The 22,542-nt window shown below is 48.6% G+C and overlaps 1 protein-coding gene across 1 annotated transcript in view; it reads left to right on the top strand.

Moving 5' to 3' along the window:
* Positions 1-1,366: 1,366 nt before the first annotated feature.
* The window catches only part of Rap1gap2 (RAP1 GTPase activating protein 2), a 180,070-nt gene continuing 158,894 nt past the window's right edge, over positions 1,367-22,542 (top strand). Inside the window, exons 1-2 of the mRNA XM_077800504.1 lie at positions 1,367-1,445; positions 5,436-5,471. Coding sequence (XP_077656630.1) covers positions 1,402-1,445; positions 5,436-5,471 — 80 coding nt within the window. The 5' untranslated portion in view covers positions 1,367-1,401. The remainder of the gene's footprint in view (positions 1,446-5,435; positions 5,472-22,542) is intronic.

The following is a 22,542-nucleotide window of genomic DNA, read 5'->3' as shown; positions in this document are numbered from 1 at the left end:
GTTGCCTTGGAGAAGGAAGCCAGTCCCCAGCTCTGCCCTGGGCTGGGCCCCTTAAACTGTCCCCTCAGCCTATCTGGAGTGCAGTTTGAGGCCACTGTGGTGTCCCCTGTTGTGGGGGAGTCAAGAAAATTGAAATCCTTGTGCCCTTTTTCCATGACCTGGGGATGACCCCTGGTACCTTAGCACGGAGGCTTTGATTCCCAGAGTGGCAGCTGGCCCCCAACAGGACACTGCAGGCAGGGTGGGCCAGAGGGAGAGGCCTGTGGCAGCAGCTCCAGCTGCTTCATTTCCTTCTCCCCACTGCTGCAAAACAGGCTGGGTCCTGGCATCCCATCAGTGCCCACCTTTCCTGTTCTCTGCTGTAGTATCTGTGCCATACCCCCTGAGGGCCTGTCATCGGTGAGCACCTACTGTGTCGCTGACATGGATAGCACTGGTGCATGCAGCAATGAGGACTAGCACTGTGGTTCCCAAATTAGTAAGAAGCTGGGCAATGCTCTGGCCTCTGACTACATGCTTAAAGGAGCCTGAGAACACGTGTGTGTGTGTGTGTGTGTGTGTGCGCATGTGAAGGCAGCTCACAGGCACATGTGCACTCGAGTGTGTGCATGTGTATGTTGATGTGTACCTGTGAGCACCTCTCTCTGTGTTTGTGTGTGCATAAGTCTATGTGGGGATTTGTAAATAATGGGAGGAGCATGTAGCTGTCTCCACTGAAGTCTGTGTGGGCCTACATGTGAGCGTGCATTTGTGCACATGTGAGTGTGCCGTGATTGAACTCGAGTGTGTGTGCCCATATGTACCTTTTCATCCTGTGCACATATATGCACATGTGTGCGTGCCCATATGCCGATGTACCCATGTGTGTACTTATGTCTGTGTGTGTGGCTGGTGCAGTGAGATGTGCTGAGCCACAGTGGAGCAGCAGGTGAAGGTCCCTGAATCAGGAAGGCCCAGGGAGTGTGAGAGGCCCCAGTCATCAGGGCTCCTGGCTTCCAGCTGGGTCCCTCCGTCCCTCCCAGGCGTGGTTGTGGGAACACTTGGGCCTCCTTTGGGTTCCGGGAAACCGAGGCTGTGTGGGCCCCACTGCCGAATGTGGCAGTGGTGCAATCTGCCAGCTGAGCCCCTTCCGGAGCTGTGGGTTCCTCTGGGCGTGGGGAAGCTGCCCTTTGTGACCTCCCTTGACAGCTTTGGTGCCTCCAGGAGGGCAGGACACACCTCCCGGCCCTGCAGCCTCACCCACAGGAAACTCTGGTTGGGGGCAGGCGAGGAGGGAGGTGCCATGCCCGGTGCCCCGCCCTGTGCTGTGGCCTCTGACCCTGTAGCAGCACCACGGCTGTGGCCCTCTTTCTTACAGCCCCGGGGACATCGCTGGGAACCTGGAGCCCTGAAGCCACCACCATGTTTGGCAGGAAACGCAGCGTCTCCTTTGGGGGCTTCGGATGGTGGGTGACAGAGGAAAGGGCAGTTGAAAGGTTGGGAGTGAACTTGAAGGTGGAGTCCTATTGAGCGCCTTGGCTGCCTATGAGGAACAGGGGATCAGGTTGTGCCTAGACCTGCGTCTGCAGGGGGCACTTTCAGAAGTCTGGGTGGAATAGGCATGGTTGATCTTGGAGGCATCAGAGACTGTAAGCTTTTCCTCCCTGTCCCAGGGGCACACTCTGCCGCGGATCCGGGTCAGAGCTGGCCATCAGCTTGGGTGTGTGACTAGTTGAACACGCATGTCTCTGTCAGTATGTTCTCATCCATGTAGGTGCGTGTCTGTGATTATTTCTGAATGTGTGTGTGTGTGTGTGTGTGTGTGTGTGTTTGCAGGTGTGCATGTGTGACCCTGGCTGCTACTCCGTGTGGTTGTGAGTGAGGTTTGTGCCTGGCTAGATGGATGTCTCTCTGTGACCACGTGGGTACTGTGTGTTTTGGAGCAGGTGCCTGCCTGCATCGCTGGTCTCTTGTGTGTGTGTGTGTGTGTGTGTGTGTGTGTGTGTGCTCCTGCTGTGCTGTGTTGTAACCCCACAATAGGGCCTCCTCTGGGCTTCTTCCTCTCTGGGGGTCAGCTGTGAGAGGAGGGGACAGGCCTCGCTCCCCTGACTCTCACTCCATCTAATCTAAGAAGCCAGGTCTGTGTCCAGCCTCCTGCCTGAACACCTTTTGCCTTTAAGCTTTTGTCTGGAACATGAGCGCTTCACTTTCCTTTCCAGAGGGCCAGAAAGTGGGGAGACTGAGGTCAAAGGCTTGTCTCTGGTTACCAGCTGCTGACAGCTTCTCCTCAGCTGGGGAAAAGAGCCTAGTGGTTTTTGTTATCAGTTTCCTTTCAGCTTCTGGTCCTGGGGGAGGGTGCTAGGGCAGGGTGACTGGGGTGTCCTGGTGGAGAAGATGGTAGGGAGGCACAGGAGAGCTGAGAAGGGAGGGTCTCTGTCCCCCTAATTAATTATATGCTTCCATATATGTGTGGCTTTTTCTTCCCCTTTCACCATCCATCCTCCTGCAGGCAGGGGTTATGGGCATCCATGTTTGGCAGATGGGTTAGGAGGATGAGATAGGTGGTGCAGTGTGGCTTGCTTGCTCATGGGTTCTCCTTGACACCTCGACCAAAGGCTGTGGTCCTGATGGTGGGGTCTGGGTTTGAATCACACAGTCTGCTTTCTGCTCTGGGATGGATGTGGGAGGCTGGGCTGGGATTCCTGCCTGGGCAATGGAATCATGTCTTCCCAGGCCTAACATTCTTTGCGAGGTGTGACACACACACAGAGGGACTGTCATTGGCAAGCTCCTTTTGCAAGATTCAGGTCTCAATCTGGTTTTGTCCCAGTGAATCCCTCATTCCTATGTCGCAGTGCTGGGCATTGAGACCCAGTGTTCCAGAGTCCTGAGGCAAATCTCAGCCTGTGGTATGAACCTGGCTAGGTGAGGGGGAGATATGAATGTGGCCACCCAGGGCTGCCTTGAAGGCAAAGAGGAAGGTTGGGGAAGAGACCTAGTATGTCCGGGAGACCCCACGTGCTGATTACAGTGACTACTAGGCTGGGTTCCATGAGGGTGGACCCAACTCCATCTTATTCATGGTCTCTTGGACACTTGGCACGGCACACCTGCTCAGTAAGTGCTTGTGAGCTGACTAGGTGAGGTGTTTTTGCATGCTTCAGGTGGGGGGTTGGGGCCCACTAAGTCTGAGGGGATGGTAGGGCCTCCTGGTGAGGTGGAAGGGTAGGGCAGCAGTGTGTGGGCATCGCCTGAGGATGATAGTCAACTAAGAGGGGATGTCACAGCTTTTGGGGAGCTAATGACAGAATTCTTGGAGTTCTGGTCCCTCTAGTCAGTGAAGAGAATCTTGGGGGCATGTTTTAAAAGTTCCATCCATCACCAGTCCATAGCCATTGGCCTCAGGCAGAATTAAGTGTGAGAGTGAGTCAGTGGAGGGAGGAGGGTTAGGGACTTGGCTTCCTTCCCCAAAGCCGGTGCCCCATCTCCTCTCCTAGCCCTGCCCAAACCACACGCCCTGCTGTTCTGGGGCCACACATCAGCGTGAGAACCCTGGTGGACAGACTGTTGCCAGATAGACTAGGTGGTGGGCTCAGGGACAGGGCCTGCTGTGGCCCTGAGAGCTGGTGGGCAGCAGAGGTCAGGCTGACCAGACAGAAGCCAGGAGGGCACCTACCAGGAGTCCAGGATCTTGTACTGGCTCCACTTTGACTATTGAGGAACTCCAGTGGGACACTTCCTCTCTTTGGGTCTCAGTTTCCCCAAATGTCAGTGAAGATTTCTTCCTTCCCCACAGCACAGGGCTGTTGTAAAAATTAAACGAGAGGGGCTGGGGTGGTGGCTCAGTGGTAGAGTGCTTGCCTTGCATGTGTGAGGCACTGGTTCGATCCTCAGCACCACATAAAAATATATAAATGAAATAAAGATATTATGTCTATATACAACCAAAAAATTATATACATATATAATAATTATATATATATAACTTCAACCCTGCACAGATTTTTAAATATATATATATATATATATATATATATATATATATATATATAATTAAAAGACAAAACAAAAAGACAAAACATAAGATGTGAGAGCTTATTATTAGGGTGGTGATTGGGTAATTATGGGAGGAATATTCCAGTAGGTGTGGGGTTCTGACTTCTGGGCAGATCTGGGATCTGGCAGATTAAATGGGAGAGGAGGAGGTCTTCATCCAAGAGGATGGGGCCCCAGGGCAGAGTGAGGGGAAGAAACTGGGAAGGATGTGGGCCAAGGACACTCAGGGTACAGATTGTTTTGCTGTTGGGCACTGAGAACAGGGTGCTGGGAGCTTATTCAGAGAGAGAGGATCCTACTCCCAGCTCAAAGTCTCTGCTAACCTGAGGTGTGTGTGGGGAACTGTGTCCTCATCGTGTGGCCTTCTCTCTTCCTCTTCATGTGTATGGGAAGCTTGAGGCAGAGCTAAGCTGGCTAGATAGTGGTACCCAAAAGAACTTTCCAGGGTTTCCAGCCTCTTGGAAGTGATGGTGATTTTGGTGACTCTGATAATGATGGGCACACTTGGGGTGGCACTGATAGTGATGTGACACCGACAGTGTTTGTGATACTGATAGTGATGGTGACATGGGTGATGACCCTGGTGATCGTGATCTGTAAGCCGCAGGAGACTCAGACAGTGGGAATATTGCCCACCTCTCTGTCTCTGGAGAGGGGGAAGGAAACTCCCTTTGCCAGCCATAAGGGCTGGCATATGCAGGGGGTAAAAATAGAAGCTCCCAGCACTGCCTCCTCTGCCAGCGAGGGCGGGCGCAGGCTGGGGTGGAGGAGCGGCTGCCAGGACAGTCTGCAGCAAACGTGATCTTCCCTGCTCCCAACTCCAGCGCCTGATGGAACACCCTTGCTGGTTCTCCCTGGAGCCTGCCATTGGGTTTTGTCCCAGGAGGGGAGTCTGCTTGCCCAGATGGACAGGCAGCTCCTAGAGCAGGAGGGTCCCAGTTACTAGAAAGTGCTCATATCTCCCCAAAGCTGAAGGCCAGGAAATGTGGATGTGTTGGTTGTCCTCTTACCAATGAGGGATCCAGCTGGGTTGCACAGGTCCCTTGTGGGGGTAGGAATAATAAAGGGACAGGCTACATACAAAGTGCTTAAGACCCCCTTAATGCAGATATTATCTGGAGTCAGACTGGGTCAGAGACTTCACCTTTCTGAGCCTGTTTCTTCATTATTAAAATGGGAAGAATAAAAGTACCCATCTTATACTACCTGTGTAGCCCCAGGCCTTCCAAAGCACACAGTCCTCTCTCCCCGGGCTGGAGGAGAATTGGCTCTGGAGCTGTCTGCTACAGGGCCCTGCAGTCTAGTGAGCTAGGCCCACCCGGGGACCCTTCCACTGCAGATACTGGGTGAGAGACTTCAACCCAGCACAGATTGAAGCTCTGTTTTTTTTCTCTTGGCAGGATCGACAAGAACATGCTGGCGAGTCTGAAGGTCAAGTAAGTAGCCACTTCTTATTCTATAGAGTCAGAGATGGCAGCCAACCATGCCCTCCCAGGGTGCTGCGGTTCCCCCCATATTGTGTGAAACACAGTGGGGCTGTTGCATGGTCCGATCCCAGTCTCAGTGGAGGTGGCTTCCCTGTTGGAGGAGGCTGGAGAAGACTCTTGATTCCTGGGAAGGCAGAGTTGGGGATGGAAGCAGGAGGGACCAGCGAGGTGGGAATGGGTACAGAGGGTGTGACTTTGAAGCCACACACTTAGTAGTAAGAAAGATAATTGTCCTTTTCTATCACTTTAATTTTTATGTGAAGACCCAGTTCCATCAGGTTGTCTTTCGGACGTTTCTCGTCTCCTTGAATAATTGTGCCACACAGTTCCAGAGCCTCATAAAACACACTTGGTGTGCGTGTGTGTGGGATCAGCTGGTCATTGATTCACCTGTTACCTAGGCACCTCTGAGGCTTCCATGGCAGAAGTCCTGCTCAGGCTTGGGAATTATCTGCCTTGGGTTACCATGTGTCTGCTTGTCTGTCTGGGGAAGCCCTATTTAGTACCTCTCTTTCTTAGATTCTCTGTTGTCTCTTCCCTTCCTTATCACCTTGTTCTTTTCCCTCTATGCTTCTGCAAACCATCTTGTCTGCATCTTGATCCTCTATTTTTTTAAATATTTTATTTATTTTTTAGTTTTCGGCGGACACAACATCTTTGTTTGTATGTGGTGCTGAGGATTGAACCCGGGCCGCACGCATGCCAGGCGAGCGCACTACCTCTTGAGCCACATACCCAGCCCCTATTTTTTTTTTTTTTTGAGACTTAACTCAAGTTTAAGAAACTTCTGCATCCTTCTCGTGGGGTCAATGAAGACATAATAACCACCTGCTCAAATGGAGTGAATTGAAAAGGAGGAAAATTCTAGGAGGGAAAAAGTATTGGTCACTAACTCAAAATATTCCCCTGCTACCTGTGAATTAACCCTAAAAGAAAATTCCTCCAGTGAGTTGCCTTGTCAGAGGTAGCTATTCTGGGTTGTCACTGCTCATCTCTGCAGAAAAGTTTCCGATTCAGTTGCCAGCACTGATTGTGTCTCCTTGGATATAGGTTCCTGGGCAAGGTATAGCCAGTCTTGAGGGTTGACATATAAAGTGATCAAAACAAGGGGCTTCTCACTGTGGTCTGTTTTACTCAGAAAGGTGACAGTGGGCAGTTAGCAGGGCTGGGATGGAACACAGAATGTTCCTGCCCTTTGAGGGCTTTCAGTCTCTTTGTAGGTATTATACTAGGGGTGCTGTGGAGCAGTCCTGGAAGATTGCTGGGAGGAGGTAGTGTCTAAAGCTGCAGCAAGACAGTGGGGCCCCCTGTGCCTGGGTTGGCAGGGTGTATACATTTGTGCAGTCCAGGGTTCAGGATGCATCACCTCAGGCCAGGACACTGAACATCTCTGGGCTTCAGTTTCCATATCTTTTGTCCCCCTGACACAGCAATATCTGGCCTTCCAAGAGCTTCCCAGGGCATATCTGCATATTGAATGAGATGTGAGACATCTCATTCAGAGATGCTTTGGGGTGGAGTAGAAGTGTTTCATTGGGGGTAGTCTTGGGAATCTATTTAAATGCATAAGCATTTATTGAAGGTCTGTGTGTTTTAACTGGTAAATAAAATATTTATTTATTTATTTTTTGGTATCAGGGATTGAACTCAGGGGCACTCGACCACTGAGCCACATCCCCAGCCCTATTTTGTAGTTTATTTAGAGACAAGGTCTCACTGAGTTGCTTAGTGCCTTGCAGTTGCTGAGGCTGGCTTTGAACTCACAATTCCCTGTCTCGGCCTCCCAAGCTGCTGGGATTACAGGCATGAGCCACTGTGCCTGGTGACTGGTAAATAAAATATTTATAACATGGAGGGGAACTAGGTGTAAGGTAGAGTGAAGGGCTGGAGGCATGGGCCAGTGTTGGGTTGGGACCCTGTCAGGTCTCTGGGTATCTGGGTATCTGTCCGAGAGCTTAGGCCCTTAGGAAGTGATATTGAGATGGTGGTTTGGGACTTTTTTTTTTTTTTTTTTTTTTGGTGCTGGGGATTGAACACAGGGCTTTGTGTATTCGAGACAAGCACTCTACCAACTGAGCTATATCCCCAGCCTGGTTTGGGACAAGTTGTAGGACTGAATTTCTAGTTGTAAGACTCTTTTGATTGTAAGAAACAAAAACCTGGTATATTCTGATTAAGCTAAAGGTATATTTATGGAAAAGTTGCCAGGGTGCCTTAGGGAACCCCAAGAGAGAAAGTGGAGCTACTGCCCAGGAGGGATTCAACCAGGAACTATCTAGTTCCCTATTTATCAGAATCCAAGTTAGTTTCTTTGCAGAAATTGGTAAACCAATCCTGAAATTCATATGGAAACTCAAGGACAATCTTGAAAAAGAAGAACAAGGTTAGAGGACTGTACTGCTGATTTTAAAACTTATTGCAGGGCTGGGGATGTGGCTCAAGCGGTAGCGCTTGCCTGGCATGCGTGCGGTCCGGGTTCGATCCTCAGCACCACACACAAACAAAGATGTTGTGTCCGCCAAATACTAAAAAATAAATATTAAAAAATTCTCTCTCTCTTGGGGCTGGGGATGTGGCTCAAGTGGTAGCGCACTTGCCTGGCATGCGTGTGGCCCGGGTTCGATTCTCTGCACCACGTACAAACAAAGATGTTGTGTCCGCCGATAACTAAAAAAAATAAATATTAAAATTCTCTCTCTCTCTCTCCTCTCTCTCTCTCCTCTCTCACTCTCTCTTTAAAAAAAATTCTCTCTAGGGCTGGGGATGTGGCTCAAGCGGTAGCGCGCTCGCCTGGCATGCATGCGGCCCGGGTTCGATCCTCAGCACCACATACCAACAAAGATGTTGGGTCCGCCGAGAACTAAAAAAAAAAAAAAAAAAAATTAAAAAAAATTAAAAAAAAATTCTCTCTCTCTCTCCCTCTCCCCCTCTCTCTCTCTCTCTCTCACACTCTCTTTAAAAAAAAAACTTATTGCAAAGCTGTGGATGGTGCGGTCTTGGCAGAATGGTAGACATACAGATTAATGGAATAAAATTTGGAGTTCAGAAACCCCTCCATGTTATAAATATTTTATTTGCCAGTTAAAACACACAGACTTTCAATAAATGCTTGTGCATTTGCACTGGATTTCCCAAGACCACCCCCAAAGAAACACTTCTACTCCACCCAGAGGCCCTGGGTTTGATCCCTAGCACCATTAAAACAAAAGCCAAGATTCTTATAGATATTTCTCCAAAGAAAATATGTAAGTGGGCAACAATCACATGAATAGATGCTCAAACACATTATTAGCCACCAGGGAAATGCAAATGAAAGACACAATAAGATATCACTTCACAAACAACAGGATGGCTGTAATAAAAAAGAGTCATCAGTGTTGTTGAGGATATGGAGAAATTGGAACCTTCATACATTGCTAGTGGGAATGTAAAGTGGTGGAACTCCTTTGGAAAACAATCTGGCAGTTCCTCAAAATGTTAAAATGTGGAGTTACCATATGGCCAGCAATGCCAGTCTTAGGCCCACCAAATAATTTGTAAACAAATGTTCATAGTTATTAATAATAACCAAAAGTAGAAATGACCCAAAATCTATCCACAGATGAATAGATAAATGAAATGTGGAATAATATTTGACCAAAAGAAGAAATGAAGTCCTGATACATACATAGTGTAGCATGGATAAAATTTGAAAACTCTACATAGAAGAAGCCAGATGCTAAAAACCACATATTGAATGATTCCATTTACATAAAATGTCTAGAGTAGGCAGATCCCAAGAGACAAAGTAGATAAATGATTGCATAGGGCTTGGGGGTTTGTGGGGAAGGGAAAAGGGAAGTGAAACCTAAATGATACAGGCTTCTTTTTGGGGTGATGAAAATATTTTGAACTAGAAAGTTCAGGAGTACCAATTTTAGGTTTGGGGCCCCGTCAGGTCTTTGGGCACCTGGGGAACTGTCTGAGAGCTTAGGCCCTTGGATGGTAATGACAGTGGTTATGGTTGCACAGAACCTTTGAGAAAGTGCATACACTTAAAAGTGTTATGTAAATTACATCTCAGTAAAACTTAAAAAGAGTCTGATTGGCTCAGGCCTTGTCAGTTGTGTAGTTGTGATCCAGTCAGTTTAGCTGGAGAGAAGGGGACTCAAACATGGCTGCTATGGCAGCCACTCTTTGTGGGAGGGGTTAGTTCTTAGAGTAGAAGGATGGGCTGTGGGCTGTGCAGATGCGGTAGGAGGTTGTATCTTCACTTCCCTGGGGGTGAAAAAGATCAGCTCCCACCTCCTTCTTTCCGGGCATTGCCAGTAGCTCCTGTAGATGCAGTCTTTTGCGTTCGCTGCTGAGCAAAGGATATTTCTGGGCTGTGGTCCTTGCTCCATGAGCTTTGGCTTCCTATCTAGGGACCCAGTGTCCGTGACTTCAAGTCAGCCATGTAACTCTTGAACCTGTCCCTAAGGCATGTGGCTCTGAAGATGAGAGTCTGACCCCACCATAATTAGGCACTGACTATGTGCTTAGATTTCATTGCACTGACTTCTGAAGGTTTGCAACCACTTCACAGAGCAGACACCCTTGCTTTCTGCATTTTAGAAATGAGAAAATAGAGACTTGGAGAGGTTAGGAAACTTGTTCAAGCTCCTCAGCAAGTTAAGTTAGGGAATTAGGATTTGAACCAGGTCTGTACTTTGCTCTGTCTTGGGTGGAGCTGAGTGGTTCTTAGCACCTACTTCCCCACCCTGCGTTCCTGCTCTCTTCCTTATGTGCCTAGGAGTGGAATGTGTAGTCTTTGCTAACAGAATGCACCTCTGCCTCAACACTGGCTTTGGGCCAGTCCCCCTGCTCCAGGCCCAGATTTAGAGGGGCCTGTGATGCCTGAATGAGGAAGACTCCTAGAGGGCAAGGACTTACATAACTGCACTGGGGCCCAGGTGGCACAGAGCCACACAGGAACACGGAAAGGGGGGTGGTGGCCATGCCATGCAGGAGAGAGAATTGTAGGTTGGCAGGCCCAGGTTATAGCTCCAGGCTAACAAATGGGTGAATCATTAACTTCTCTGGGTCTCAGTTTCCTCATCTGTAAAATGGGAGGATTGGGCTAGCGAACAACCTGCTCTCTAGCTTTAACATACTGGTTTACGTGCACAGCTAAACCTTGGCTGAGATGGTAGGTCCTCACTGCAGGATAAGTGAAAGCAGGCCATGAAAGTCTCCTAGAGCCGGGACTCTGCACCCTTCATCTCTGGCTCCCTAAGGCCTAACACAGTGCTGGCACGAAACAGGTTCTCAGTCTATATTTGCTGAGTGAAGCACGAGCCACCATGCTTAGCCCATCATGTGCTGGTAGAAGAATGGAGAGAAAAAGGCAGTGGCAGGTGGAGGGAAAGAGGCAGGATCAGCATATGGGGCTCTTTTTCCTTTCTCTGTCCTGCTCTGGGGTTCTGCTTGGGACAAGGTCCCTGTCTGCAGTAATTGAGTCATAGATTAATTTTGCCCAGAGAAGAGCCCAGGCTGGCAGGGCCAGGTGTCTGAGGCTTTCTTGGGGATAGCTCTAAAGCAACACCCAGAAGGTGAGAAGCCAAGCTGGGAGCTTCAGATACTTTCCTCCACCCCCTGCCCTCCCTCCTCAGAGACCCCTACTTAAAGAAGGAGGTGTGTGAATGTGCGTGCACGCATGTGTAGGCACACGCATGTTAATGTCTGTCTGACTGATGCATGGCTCCAGCCACCAGAGATGATTGTTGTGTGCTGGGGCCAGCCTTGGGGATGGTTCAGGGCAGCGTGTCTCCACTCCCAGGGACACAGTATCATGCACACACCTGGAAGTAGGGAGGGACTTATAATTCATTGCCTTGTAGGAAAAAGAATCCAACTTTTTGATTGATGGCCCTGGCTCTTCCCTGGAAATGGCATCCCTTGTAGGGAGAAGGCATGCAGTGGGACCAAGGTGTGACTGTGTCGTCCTTAGGGGAGGGAGGAGGAAGCCTGGAGGAGTCAATAGCCTGGCTGGGGGCAGCCATTCAGCTGTATCATGCTTTGGCCAGAAGACAGCACATAGCCACTCCTAAATTATCTGATCAAACCAGCTATGAATTCAAAATCCTGTTTAAGCCGAGGTGGCCGCACAGGGCAGGAGCAGGCAGTGTGTTTCAGTGTAGCTTCCCTTGACCTCTAGAGTCCCCAAGGGCAGCTGCTGGAGACACTGTCCATGCAGCACAGGGGTTGCCACATTTAGGGAGCTCAGTGTCTTGCTCTGCTTCAGCCTTCTAAACTCAGGGCTTCTGTCACCAGTCTGTGAGAATCACAAGCAAAATTGAAATTATTCTTGTGACATCCCCTCTCCTGGCTGTCTTGGTGTTAGCCAGCCACATTCTCACATGAGGGGTGAAAGCAGAGTCAAAACTCAGGCGTCTGGGCACTGACTGTCTCCAGCTTAAGAAATCCCTTTCTTCTGTAGGTCTCCCCTTGATTTCAATATGATGGCTCTTTTTATGCATTGGGCCATGATCACCAATTCAGTTATTTTACCTTTGGCCATCAGGACTCTTTGTTCACTGCAGTTTACAAGAATCCTCAGGCATGGCCAAGATGTTCTAGAATCTCCTGGGACTGACTCATCTTAACTCCTCTCCTACATACCTAGGGCATCTGCTAAGAGAGAGTTTGCTGGGATTGTCAAGGACATGGGGAGCTCGATGTTTTTTTGGGGGAGAAAGCTGAGTCAGTTCAACTAACATTTACTGGGCACATACATTCCAAGCCCAGTGCCAGGGGCTGGGGGAGGGGTGAGGACACAGATGAAAAAGACAGTCTCTGCCCTCAACGACTTACAACCCCACTCGGGTACAGACACGGACAGTTGACATAGTAAGTGCTATGATGCCCTCTCCTCTTGGAGACCTGGGGATGCCTGAGCTGTCTCCAGGGGTGTGTAAGGTCAGCGGGAGAAGGGAGGGGCTCTAGGGAACTGCAGCGTGCAGGCCATGGGTGAAGCATCTCCGGTGGGAGGACCTGGGAGCTGTTATTCTTAAGAGACAGAAAACAGGGGTGGAGTCGGGGGCAGGCTGGACCGGGTCTAGGGTTGTCATTGGGCTGTGCAGAGGGCTGGGTTGCTAGGTGGGTTTTCAGCCAGGGGAGGAGTCACTGTAGGGGTTAGAGTGGAGGTGCTGAGGCTGGGGTGGGGGCAGTGGGGCTGGAGAGAGCTGTGGAGGTGGTGGACTTTCCAGCTGGAACTGGTTTGGAAATGGAGACTGAGGGCATTGGAGGTGATCAAGGTGACGACTCTCAGATTTCCAGGTGAGCCCTAGGTGGATGCAGGTACCATTTTGAAGACAGGAAACTATGGAGTTGGGGCAGTTTGCGGGAGTGGGAGGGGTGGAAGTAAGGCTGTGAATATAAAAACTCCCATCTCCACTCTCCCTCCCATGTACCTGTCTTGGATCCTGACCCTTGGTGGGACAGAGGAGAGGAGTTGCCTCTGGGGGGTTGGGAGAGCCTGTGTGTGGTCTGTGGTGGTGGGTAGTGCCCTTTCCCTGGTCCTGCAGCTGGTGGGCCTGGTCTGGTCTCCACCCTGCTCAGCTTCTGGAGTACCTTAGGCAGGTGAGCTCCAGGTGAGCTCCAGGTGAGCCCTGCTGTCCTGTGACTGACAGCTCGGCATGTTCCAAGTGTTCCGGGTGGTGCTGAGGGAAGCGTGTCTGTTTCTGTGTGCAGCATCAGACCCTCGGTCATCATTTTCCTCAGGATGGGCCCTAAACCTGAGAGCAGTGTGTGAGCCTGTGTGTGCACTTGCTCGTGAAAGTGGACATGAGCTTTGAGGGCCCATGTGGGTGCTGCGTGGTGCCTTTTTTGTCTTTAGCAAGTTCCTATGGTAACCACTAACATGTCTGTTTTGGGATTTAGAGTCTGGGGCGTGAGTGGCTGGCTACAGAGAGAAACAAGGCGGGTGGGTGCTTAGCTGGCAATTGGGCTGTGGCCTGATTTCATTGCTAGGCACTGGGGACATACCTGGAGGTGCCAATTGCCAGGTAGCAAGGTCTGCAAACTCAGGGACCTGTGTGCTTCTGGTGCTCATCCTGGTCAGTCCCCACCATGCCCAGAAAGCCTTGGTGAGTCCCTGTTCTGGTTTCTGGGTGGACAGACAGCTTCCCAGAACTTGACCAGGTCTGGTGGGTGTCTGCTAATGGGCAGGCAGGGAGTGACTGGTAGCCCTGGCCAGTAGGTCCTGAGGATTGGTGCTTCTGTGAGATGGGTGTGGGTTGGTAGGCAGGAAGGGCTCTGCTTCTACCTGGAGCCCTGTGAGGGTATTCTCCATGTGGTTGGTGGAGCAGAATGGGACATGACTGCTGGGCATATGGGCGCATACCTGTAATCCCAGTGGCTCAGGAGGCTGAGGCAGGAGGATCACAAGTTTTAAGCCAGCCTCAGTAATTTAGCAAGGCCTTAAGCAATGTACAAAACTCTGTCTCAAAAAAAGAAAAAAAAAAAACATGTAGAAAGGGCTGGGGATGTAGCTCAGTGGTTAAGTGCCCCTGAGTTCAAGCCCTAGTACCTAAAGAAAAAGAAAAAGAATGGGACATGGTTAACTGTGTTAGTGTGGGGGGCAAGGATAGAGAGGTGGGAGAGAATGCCTATGGGGCAGCCTATGTCCTGCCAGCTCAGCCAGCCCTGGGGGCCTCCCTGACCCCATTCAGCTCCCCGAATCCTTGCATGGCTCCTGTTTCTGGCTGTCCTCTTGGGCTTTCTCACAGGTGTCCCAGCTCAGAGCCCTGAGCAGTCCTGGACTCGGTTGGGCTTACCAGAGCCTGGATTTGGCTAGGGCTGGGGAAGAAGAATTGCTCCCACTGGGGTTTAGAGAAAGGCCTTTGACTCCCCAAACTATGTATCCTTTGTGCTTTTTGTCCATACTGTGTGGACCCTGGGTGTATTTGGTGTCTGGGAACAGGTGGTGCCTGCCTTCTTCTAATGGCTCTCTGGGAGTATCAGGAGGGCACATAGAGGGCCTCCAGATTGTGCTGGGAGGTCCCTCCCCCAGGGGTCCTCTATGGAACTCTGTGAGGCTCTGCTGGGACAGCTGGTCACGCAGCGGGAATTGTTGGGTCTGGCTATGGGACTGTGGTCCTAGTGAAGCCAAGAGGAGCAAGGACATGTTCTGTGCTTTGTCTGGACCATTTAAGCCTTCCTGGGAGGCAGAGTCCAGAGTTTAATGCTTGGGCATATTGAGAGAGGGGTAGGGGAGCCTTCAGGAGAAACCCTCAGATCTCTGAAGCCTTAGGGTTTGAAATTAAAAAATTCAAATTAGCCACTATGTGAATTTCCTTTGCCTCTGAAACTAGTTACTCAGCTTGAACTTTGTAACCTCTAGGGATGGGGAGCACATTACCTGGTAAGGATGCCTATTCCATTGTAATGCTGCTTTGCTTGTTCAAAGCTGACCATTATTTTCATCTGAATCTAACCACCATTTCTTAATTCAGTTTTATCCCTTGGTTTCCCAAACCTGGTTCCTAAGGAAGCTAATCCTTCTTTCACCTGAGAGCCCTTCAGATTTTGGAAGGTGGCTCTTGTGCCCTGATCTTCTTTTCTCTCTGTTTAGGTGATCATCCCTAGATTCTTTGGCTGTTTTCATAATCCCTCTGTGTCTGGGCTGACAGGAGTTTAGGTTTTCCAGGCAGCCTGCAGGAGCCGCAGGGATACGAGGATGGACAGCTAGAGGTCATGGGTTTTAACCTCCTTCATTAGAGGTCAGCAACCTGATACCCCGAGTGGGGATGTTCCTAGCTGATTTATAGGTAGGAAGGTGGTGAATGTGGCATCAGAACATGAGAGTCCAGCTTTCTGTCTTGACACATTGGCTCTAGCTTGTTTCCATCAGTTCTATTTTGCAGCTTTTTTTTTTTTTTTTGGTACTGGGGATTGAACTCAGGAGCACTGGACTTACTGAGCCACATCCCCTGCCCTATTTTGTATCTTATTTAGAGACAGGGTCTCACTGAGTTGCTTAGTGCCTTGCCTTTGCTGAGGCTGGCTTTGAACTCACAATCTTCCTGCCTCAGCCTCCAGAGCCACTGGGATTATAGGTGTGGGCCATTGTGCCCAGCTCCATTTTGCAGCTTTTTGATTCAGGACTTCATCTCTTTCTGAAGAGAGACCCAGATGCTGGCAGGAATTCAACCATGGGGAGGGGCCTAGGGGCCCTGGTGAGCAGATGCCTTGTCTAGAAGAACCTGGCAGCCCCTGTAGGGCCTGGCCCGTGCATGCATCTGGAATGCTGGTCTACCTCAGCAGATCATCCACTTTATAGGAGTTTCCAGAAATCTGGAGTTTTAGGCAAAATTTTGACAACCACCTTGAGAATTTAAAAAGCAGATATGTGGGGCTTGGGGTGTGTCTCTGTGGAATGGTAAAATGTTTGCTTAGCATGCATGAGGCCCTTGGTTTGATCTCTAGCACCAAAAAAAAAAAAAAAAAAAAAAAAAAAAAAAGAAAAAGAAAAAGAAATAGTTATTTGTGCCCTTTCTTGCAGGCCAGTTCAGCCTGTCAGGTAGCCTGCATGCCACCTGTGCCCCTAGGTCTCATTTCCTATTTCTCTGTGACTGATTCCCAAAACCCTTTCCCCAGGTTGCCTTTCCCTCTCTCTATTCTCACCCCTCCTTTGCCACTGCCTGGTCATTTCTGGCTGCATTCCCAGACTGTGCTCCCTCTCAATTAACCTTTTCTCTCTTTCAGATCCAGTTCTTCTTCTATCACTGGGTTGAGAAGCCTCTGAGTCATGGGGGGTTGGTCTTCCTGCCTCCCAGTTCAGGCCCATTATCTCCTGCCCAGACAGTGACAAAGGCTGTCTCTAATTAACCTCCTTCTCCGGTCTCTGCCAGCTCTGACTAATTCATCATCCCCAAAGCCAGCTGTAGCTCTGGCCTGTGCTTGCGGAGCCTGATCCATGGCAGACCTTGTGGGTGCTGATTCCACACTGACTTGTGGTCTCCAGGAAGCTGGTACAGGAATGGTCCCCACCCCTGCTGTGGGGGGCTGGGCAGTTGTGGTTGTGTGTATCCCCCAGAGACTTCTCTTTATGACATGAGCATCCCCTATCTTTGAATCCATAGCACATTTGATCCCTGCTCATTTCCTTGACACAGTGGTCTCCACATATTTCTGCATTTTAGTGTCACCTGTGGGGAGGAGGATTTTTTTTTTTTTAATTATGATGCCCAGGTTGTACCTAATTCCAGTGAAATCAGAATGTCTGGGTAGAACTCAGCATCTGTAGTTTTTAAAGATTCCCCAGGTGATTTCAATATGCAGTGAAGTTTGGTAACTGCTGTCCCAAGGGGTAAACAAATGTGATGGGTCACATCAGGCTGGAGGATCAAATGGACTCCAGGAGGGTGAGTCACCCCAGCCAGGGTTTATAGTATCGTTTTGAGCTGGATGATTCCTTGTGGCATTCCTGGGCACTGCAGGATGTTTAGCAGCATCTTTGGCCTCTACCCACTAGATGCCAGCAACTCACCTCCTAGTTGGGACAATGAAAAATGTCTCCAGATGTTGCTGAACTTCTGGGGGCAATGGTATCCGATCCTTTATAGCATTCTCAAATATGTGCAGAAGAAAAGAATATCAACCACCGAGCCCCATCTTAGTGGATAGTTTGTGGGCTTTGGAGTCAGGCAGCCTCTGTTGGAATCATGACTCCACCAGCTGGGTGATCTTAATCAAGTTATTTAACCTCTCTGTGTCTCCGTTATTTCTAGTTTTGTTTTCTTGCAAGCTGTTTCTCCTCTTGACCTTTAGCTATAGCGATAGGTCACTGTCCTCCTTGCTGGTCAGCACGAAACACCTTTACTTCTTTCTCCCACATCAGCCTCAGGCCATATTGAGATCGTACCTGTTTGTCCAGGGCCAGCCTAGATGGGCCTCCTCCACACACACCCAGTGGCCCCTTCCTGGAGCAGAAAGTCAGGGCTTGCAGTTAGCTCTTCCTGGGAGTGGCGGTCAGGTGGTTTCTGTCTGCGTCCCTCTCCCCTGGCGGCCTGGGCCTGTGGGAGCCTGGTTGGGTGCTCAGCCTGACCTCCCACACTGTTTATTTCTTCCAGGTCCCCACATTGTTTACGGCTCAGGTGAGGTGGCTGTCTCCTCCAGCCGAGCTGTGAACCAGCAGGTTACCACAGTGTGAACCCTCCACCCCAGCCCAGCTCATTCTGAGAGGGTGGAGTGGGCGGAAATCCGTGCCTGGCAGGCCACAAAGCCACATAACTGACTTTGGGGGCCCTGCCCTAAAAGGGAGGTGTGTGATGACAGCCACTGGCCCTTTCTTGGGTGGTTTGCTGCTAGAAGATGCTGTGTGGAATAGAGGAGCTCTGTGCTGTGGACTTTCTTGGGCCCATTTCTGGGCTTAGGATTTTGGAGGTACAGCCTGGTCCCCATCCTGATCAATCTCATCAGCCAGGGGAGCCCAGGATGGATCAGTGGCTGCCTACCCCAGTGGCACGGCAGAACTCTCCAGGGGAAAAGGTTAAAATGCAGCTTCTGCGGGCCCCACCTAGGACATTCTTTTTCATTAGGCCTGGGTGGGGTCCAGGAAACCTGAGTTGTCAGGGCCAGAGGTGGAGCTGACGATGCAGTCTGGTTGCAGCTTTGTGGGAAAACCGTCCATTTAAAGCACTCTTCCCCACCATGCAGATTCAGCGGTTAGGCTCGAGGCCCCTGGGTGACCTTCTGCAAGCCTATTTTCGTGCCTATTTTCTTTACCTAGGGATAATCTTAGTGCCTGTATATGGACGCTGTTGCTGTGGAACATGGAGCACAGGGTTTAGTACATGCTTGACAAATGCTCCTGGCCTTAATAGTTCTGATATTATTAATAATGGATTTGGGCTGTGCGATCACCGAACACACATAACCATGTGACGTGCCCACATGCCTGCAGGTGCACCCACCTATACCCATGGGGGTAAACTGAACCGATGTGCACCCAGATCTGAACCTACCTGCTGAGGATGGAGGTGTGCGTAGGGGACATACACAGTCACTGGGTAGATGGGGTCATGGGGGCAGACCTGTGTGTACGCCGGGCCCGGACCAATGGGATTTTTCTTTTATTCACGTGCTGACATTATTCTGGAGTTAGCAGCACCTGGGCGGAGCTCTGGGAGCCCAAGGTGCCCCCTTGTTTCTATAGCAACCACCTTACAGTAAAAACAGGAGGAGGAGGGAAGAGATGGAGAAACCAGAGCTAGCTTCCAGGGGCATCCTATGCTGCCTGCTGGGGAACTCGTTCCCACATCCTCATCACACGAAGCCTCTTTCTTTCTTTCTTTTCCCCTTTTTAAAAGATAATGACATGACAAACTTCAGATCCAGAATTTATAGTTGCTAACATTTTCTTTTCTTTTTCCTCCCCCCCTGCGCCCCCTCCCCCACCCCCGGATCAAACCCAAGGATGCTCTACTACTGCGTTACATCCCCAGCCATTTTTAGTTTTACTTTGAGACAGGGTCTTGCTAAGTTGCTGAGGCTGATGTTGAACTTCTGATCCTCTGCCTTAGCCTACCAAGTCACTGGGATTACAGGTGTGTGCCACTTCACCCGGGATTATTTATTTTTTTCCTGAGGTTCAAGGCATAGAACTCTGAGGCCTTCCCTCATGCCAGACCAGTGCTTGACCGCTGAACCACTGACAGTTGTCAGTAGTTTTTCTCATTTCCACTAATTGTTTTTATTATGATAAAATATACATAATAGAAAATTCATCACCTTAACCATTTTTAATGGTCGTTGGCATTAAGTACAGTCTCATTGTTGTTCAGCCATCACTGCTGTTCATATCTAGAACCTTTCATCACCCCAAACAGAAACTGTGCCCATCAAACACTGACTCTCCATTTCTCTTCCTTCCTGTCCTGCAACCACCATTCTGCTGTCTGCCTCTGTGAATGTGACTACTCTGCAAACCTCATATAAGTGAAATCGTGCATTTTTTTTTTTTTGGTACTTTGGTGTCTGGCTTATTTCACTTAGTACAATGTTTTCAGATTCATTTATTTTGCAGCATGTGTCACAATTTCCTTCCTTTTCAAGGCTGAATAATATTCAGCTTTATATCTGTACCGCATTTTGTTTATCTACTCACCTGTCAATGGACACCTGGGTTGTTTCTACTTTTTGGCTTTTGTGAATAATGCTGCTATGAATACTAGCATGCAAATATCTGTTTGGCTCCCTGCTTTTGATAGGAGTGGAGTTACTGGATTGTATGGTGTACTGTCCATAGCCCAGTTGTGATAGGGCAGTGGGATAGGTTGCAGAGAGACCAAAGAAGATGCCTGGAGATGGGATATGAGACATAAGGTTTATTGGGAAATATGGGAACGCTCCACGTTGGACCAGTAGCACCTGTTTCTCACAGTACCTCTTATGCTTCACCAGAAAGTAGTGCCTCTTTCCCTCATGATGCTTTGTCTGGTGGTGGCTGATTGGATGAGCACTTGCCCTCTCCACGGTGATCTGGTCTGCACTGGTCATCATAGGGAGGGGACTTTCATAAGTTAGGTTCAGCAGCAGGGACATCATCAGCTTAGCTTATTTCATCCCATTGTTTGACCAGCATCCCAAAGAACTTGTCATGCATTCAAGAAAGTAGCTTCCTACAGATGACACTGACTTGCCTTAATTCCCAGCATATGCTGGGGAAGTTCAGTGTCCTTTGAGATATTTATCTGGATGTTCTTGGACCAGACTCGCTTTTGTTGTTCCCTTAACTTGGCTAGGTTCTTGGGAGTGCAGGGGGCACTTCAGGGACTTGGTGTTTTGCTGTCATCCTTTTCTCTAAGGATGACACATATGGTAATGCTGTGTATAACTTTTGCTAAATTAAAGGAAAACGCCATCAGAGATAAAGTTAAGTGCCTGTAGTCTCTCTTCTTTTTGGCCCAATTCTGTCTCTTCCACCCACAGAGGTGAATACTATGAGGAAAAACAAATAATTCGCTGTGTTTTCTCTCGGTTGGTGTTTTTCTGATGTTCATATCCACAGTATCTAGAAAACACTGTGTAGTTAGTTTTTTGGTGTATGCAGTTGACCCACTCATCCTTGGGTTCCAAATCTATGTATTCAACCAAACTGAGATTGAAAATATTTTTAGAATTGTTTCTGTACTGAATATGTACAGAATAATCCTTTTGTGATGATTCCCTAAATGATACAGTTTAACAACTATTTGCCTAGGGTTTACATCGTATGAGGCATTGCCAGTCGTCTAGAGATGATTTGCACTCTATGGGAGAATGTGCATGGGTTGTATGCAAATACTACGCCCTCTTATCTGAGCACAGGCTTGAGTGTCTGTGGACTTTGATATTTGTGTGGGGTCCTGGAACCGATCTCTGATAGAGACCAAGGGTTGACTATATTAAGAATTTACATGCATGACATCTTCTTTTGAATATGTTTGATATGAGGTTCTGACACAAGACTGCCTGGATTCAGACCTTGGTTCTGCCACTTACTGGCTTTATGACTTTGGCCAGGTTACTCAATCTCTCTCTGTCTCAGTTTCTTTTGTTAAAAATGGAACTAGTAATAAAATGCAAAACGAGCTTCTCGGGTTACTAGGGGGATTAAGTGCACTTACATATGCCCAGTGCTTAGACCAGTGGAGGGATGCGATGTGCACCAGACGTGACAGCTGCCGTTTCCATTAGAGTTCTGCATTTGTGCCTGCCTACCTGCTTTTTGGACTCTATCTATATTCCTTCTTTTTATTTTTGGTACTAGGGAAGAAACTCAGGGGCACTCAACCACTGACCCACATCCCCCAGACCTATTTTGTATTTTATTTAAAACAGGGTCTCAGTGAATTGCTTAGCGCCTTGCTTTTGCTGAGGCTAGCTTTGAACTCGCAATCCTCCTATCTCAGCCTCCAGAGCCACTGAAATTATAAGCCTGCACCACTACATCTGGCTGGATTCCTTTTTTTTTTAGAATTTCCATGTAATGCTTATTTTTTTACAAACATATCCCTTTTTGGTATTCCTTATTGTACTTGTATTTCTGGATCTTAGGTTGTGTCATTTCCTGATGTGGCAAACAGTGCCAAGGTGACTGTCCCCACTTGAACTCTGTGCATTGGTGAGAGATCTCCCAGGGAAGGACCCAGGAATGAGGCAGCTGGGTTGCAGGTTTATGAAATGTTGGCAGATTGTCCCCAGGAGGGATTTTACCACTCACAGTCCTCCTAAGGGTCCACGAGGGCTCCATGAGAGTCTTATGCCCTACATCCTCACTGAGATTTCCTTCCCTTCCTGTTCTTTCCTTTCCTCGGTGGTGCTGGGGATTGAACCCTGGGCCTCCCTTGTGCTACACAAGCCCTCCCTCCATCACTGAGCTACATCTCCTGCCCCTCACCAATATTTAATGTTCACATCATTTGGACTGACAAGAGCACTTTTTATTTTATTTGTTCTACAAACATTAATATAATTTTGAATAAATGAATTAAAATGGCCCTGGCCCAACTATCAGATCACAGTCTGTGCCTCCTTTTAGTTCCTCTTCCCAGGGCCTGGGGCCGGGGAATGTTCTTATATTCTCCCTTTTTTCCTCCCCCCGAGCTGGATCACAAGATTTCCCCATACTGGTACAGTCTTTTTTTCCCTTTTTAAAAATAGCACTTTTTTTCCTGTTTATAAAAATAGAACAAGCTCATTTTAGAAGAATTAGAAAATATGTACAAATATTAGGATAAAAAAATAAAAATAACTTATGACCCACCACCTCAAAGTTTTCATTTTAATGTTTCTTTACAGTCTTTTATGTTTTTAATTTCCTTTAAAAATTTATTACATAATGACACTTTTCAGTGTTAAGTATTCTTTAAAAACGTGATTTAAAATGTCACATACCAACCTATCCTTATGATGCTCCATAATTTATTTATCCATTGCTTTATTTTTAGATATTAAGGTTATTTTCAATTTCTAACTATTAACAATTAATGCTGCAAAAAACCCTTGAATATAAACC

This window comes from Urocitellus parryii, chromosome 7 (assembly GCF_045843805.1).
Source record: "Urocitellus parryii isolate mUroPar1 chromosome 7, mUroPar1.hap1, whole genome shotgun sequence".
Lineage (NCBI taxonomy): Eukaryota > Metazoa > Chordata > Mammalia > Rodentia > Sciuridae > Urocitellus > Urocitellus parryii.
Note: the sequence above shows the minus strand (reverse complement) of the source record. Positions and strands in the feature narration are given on the sequence as shown.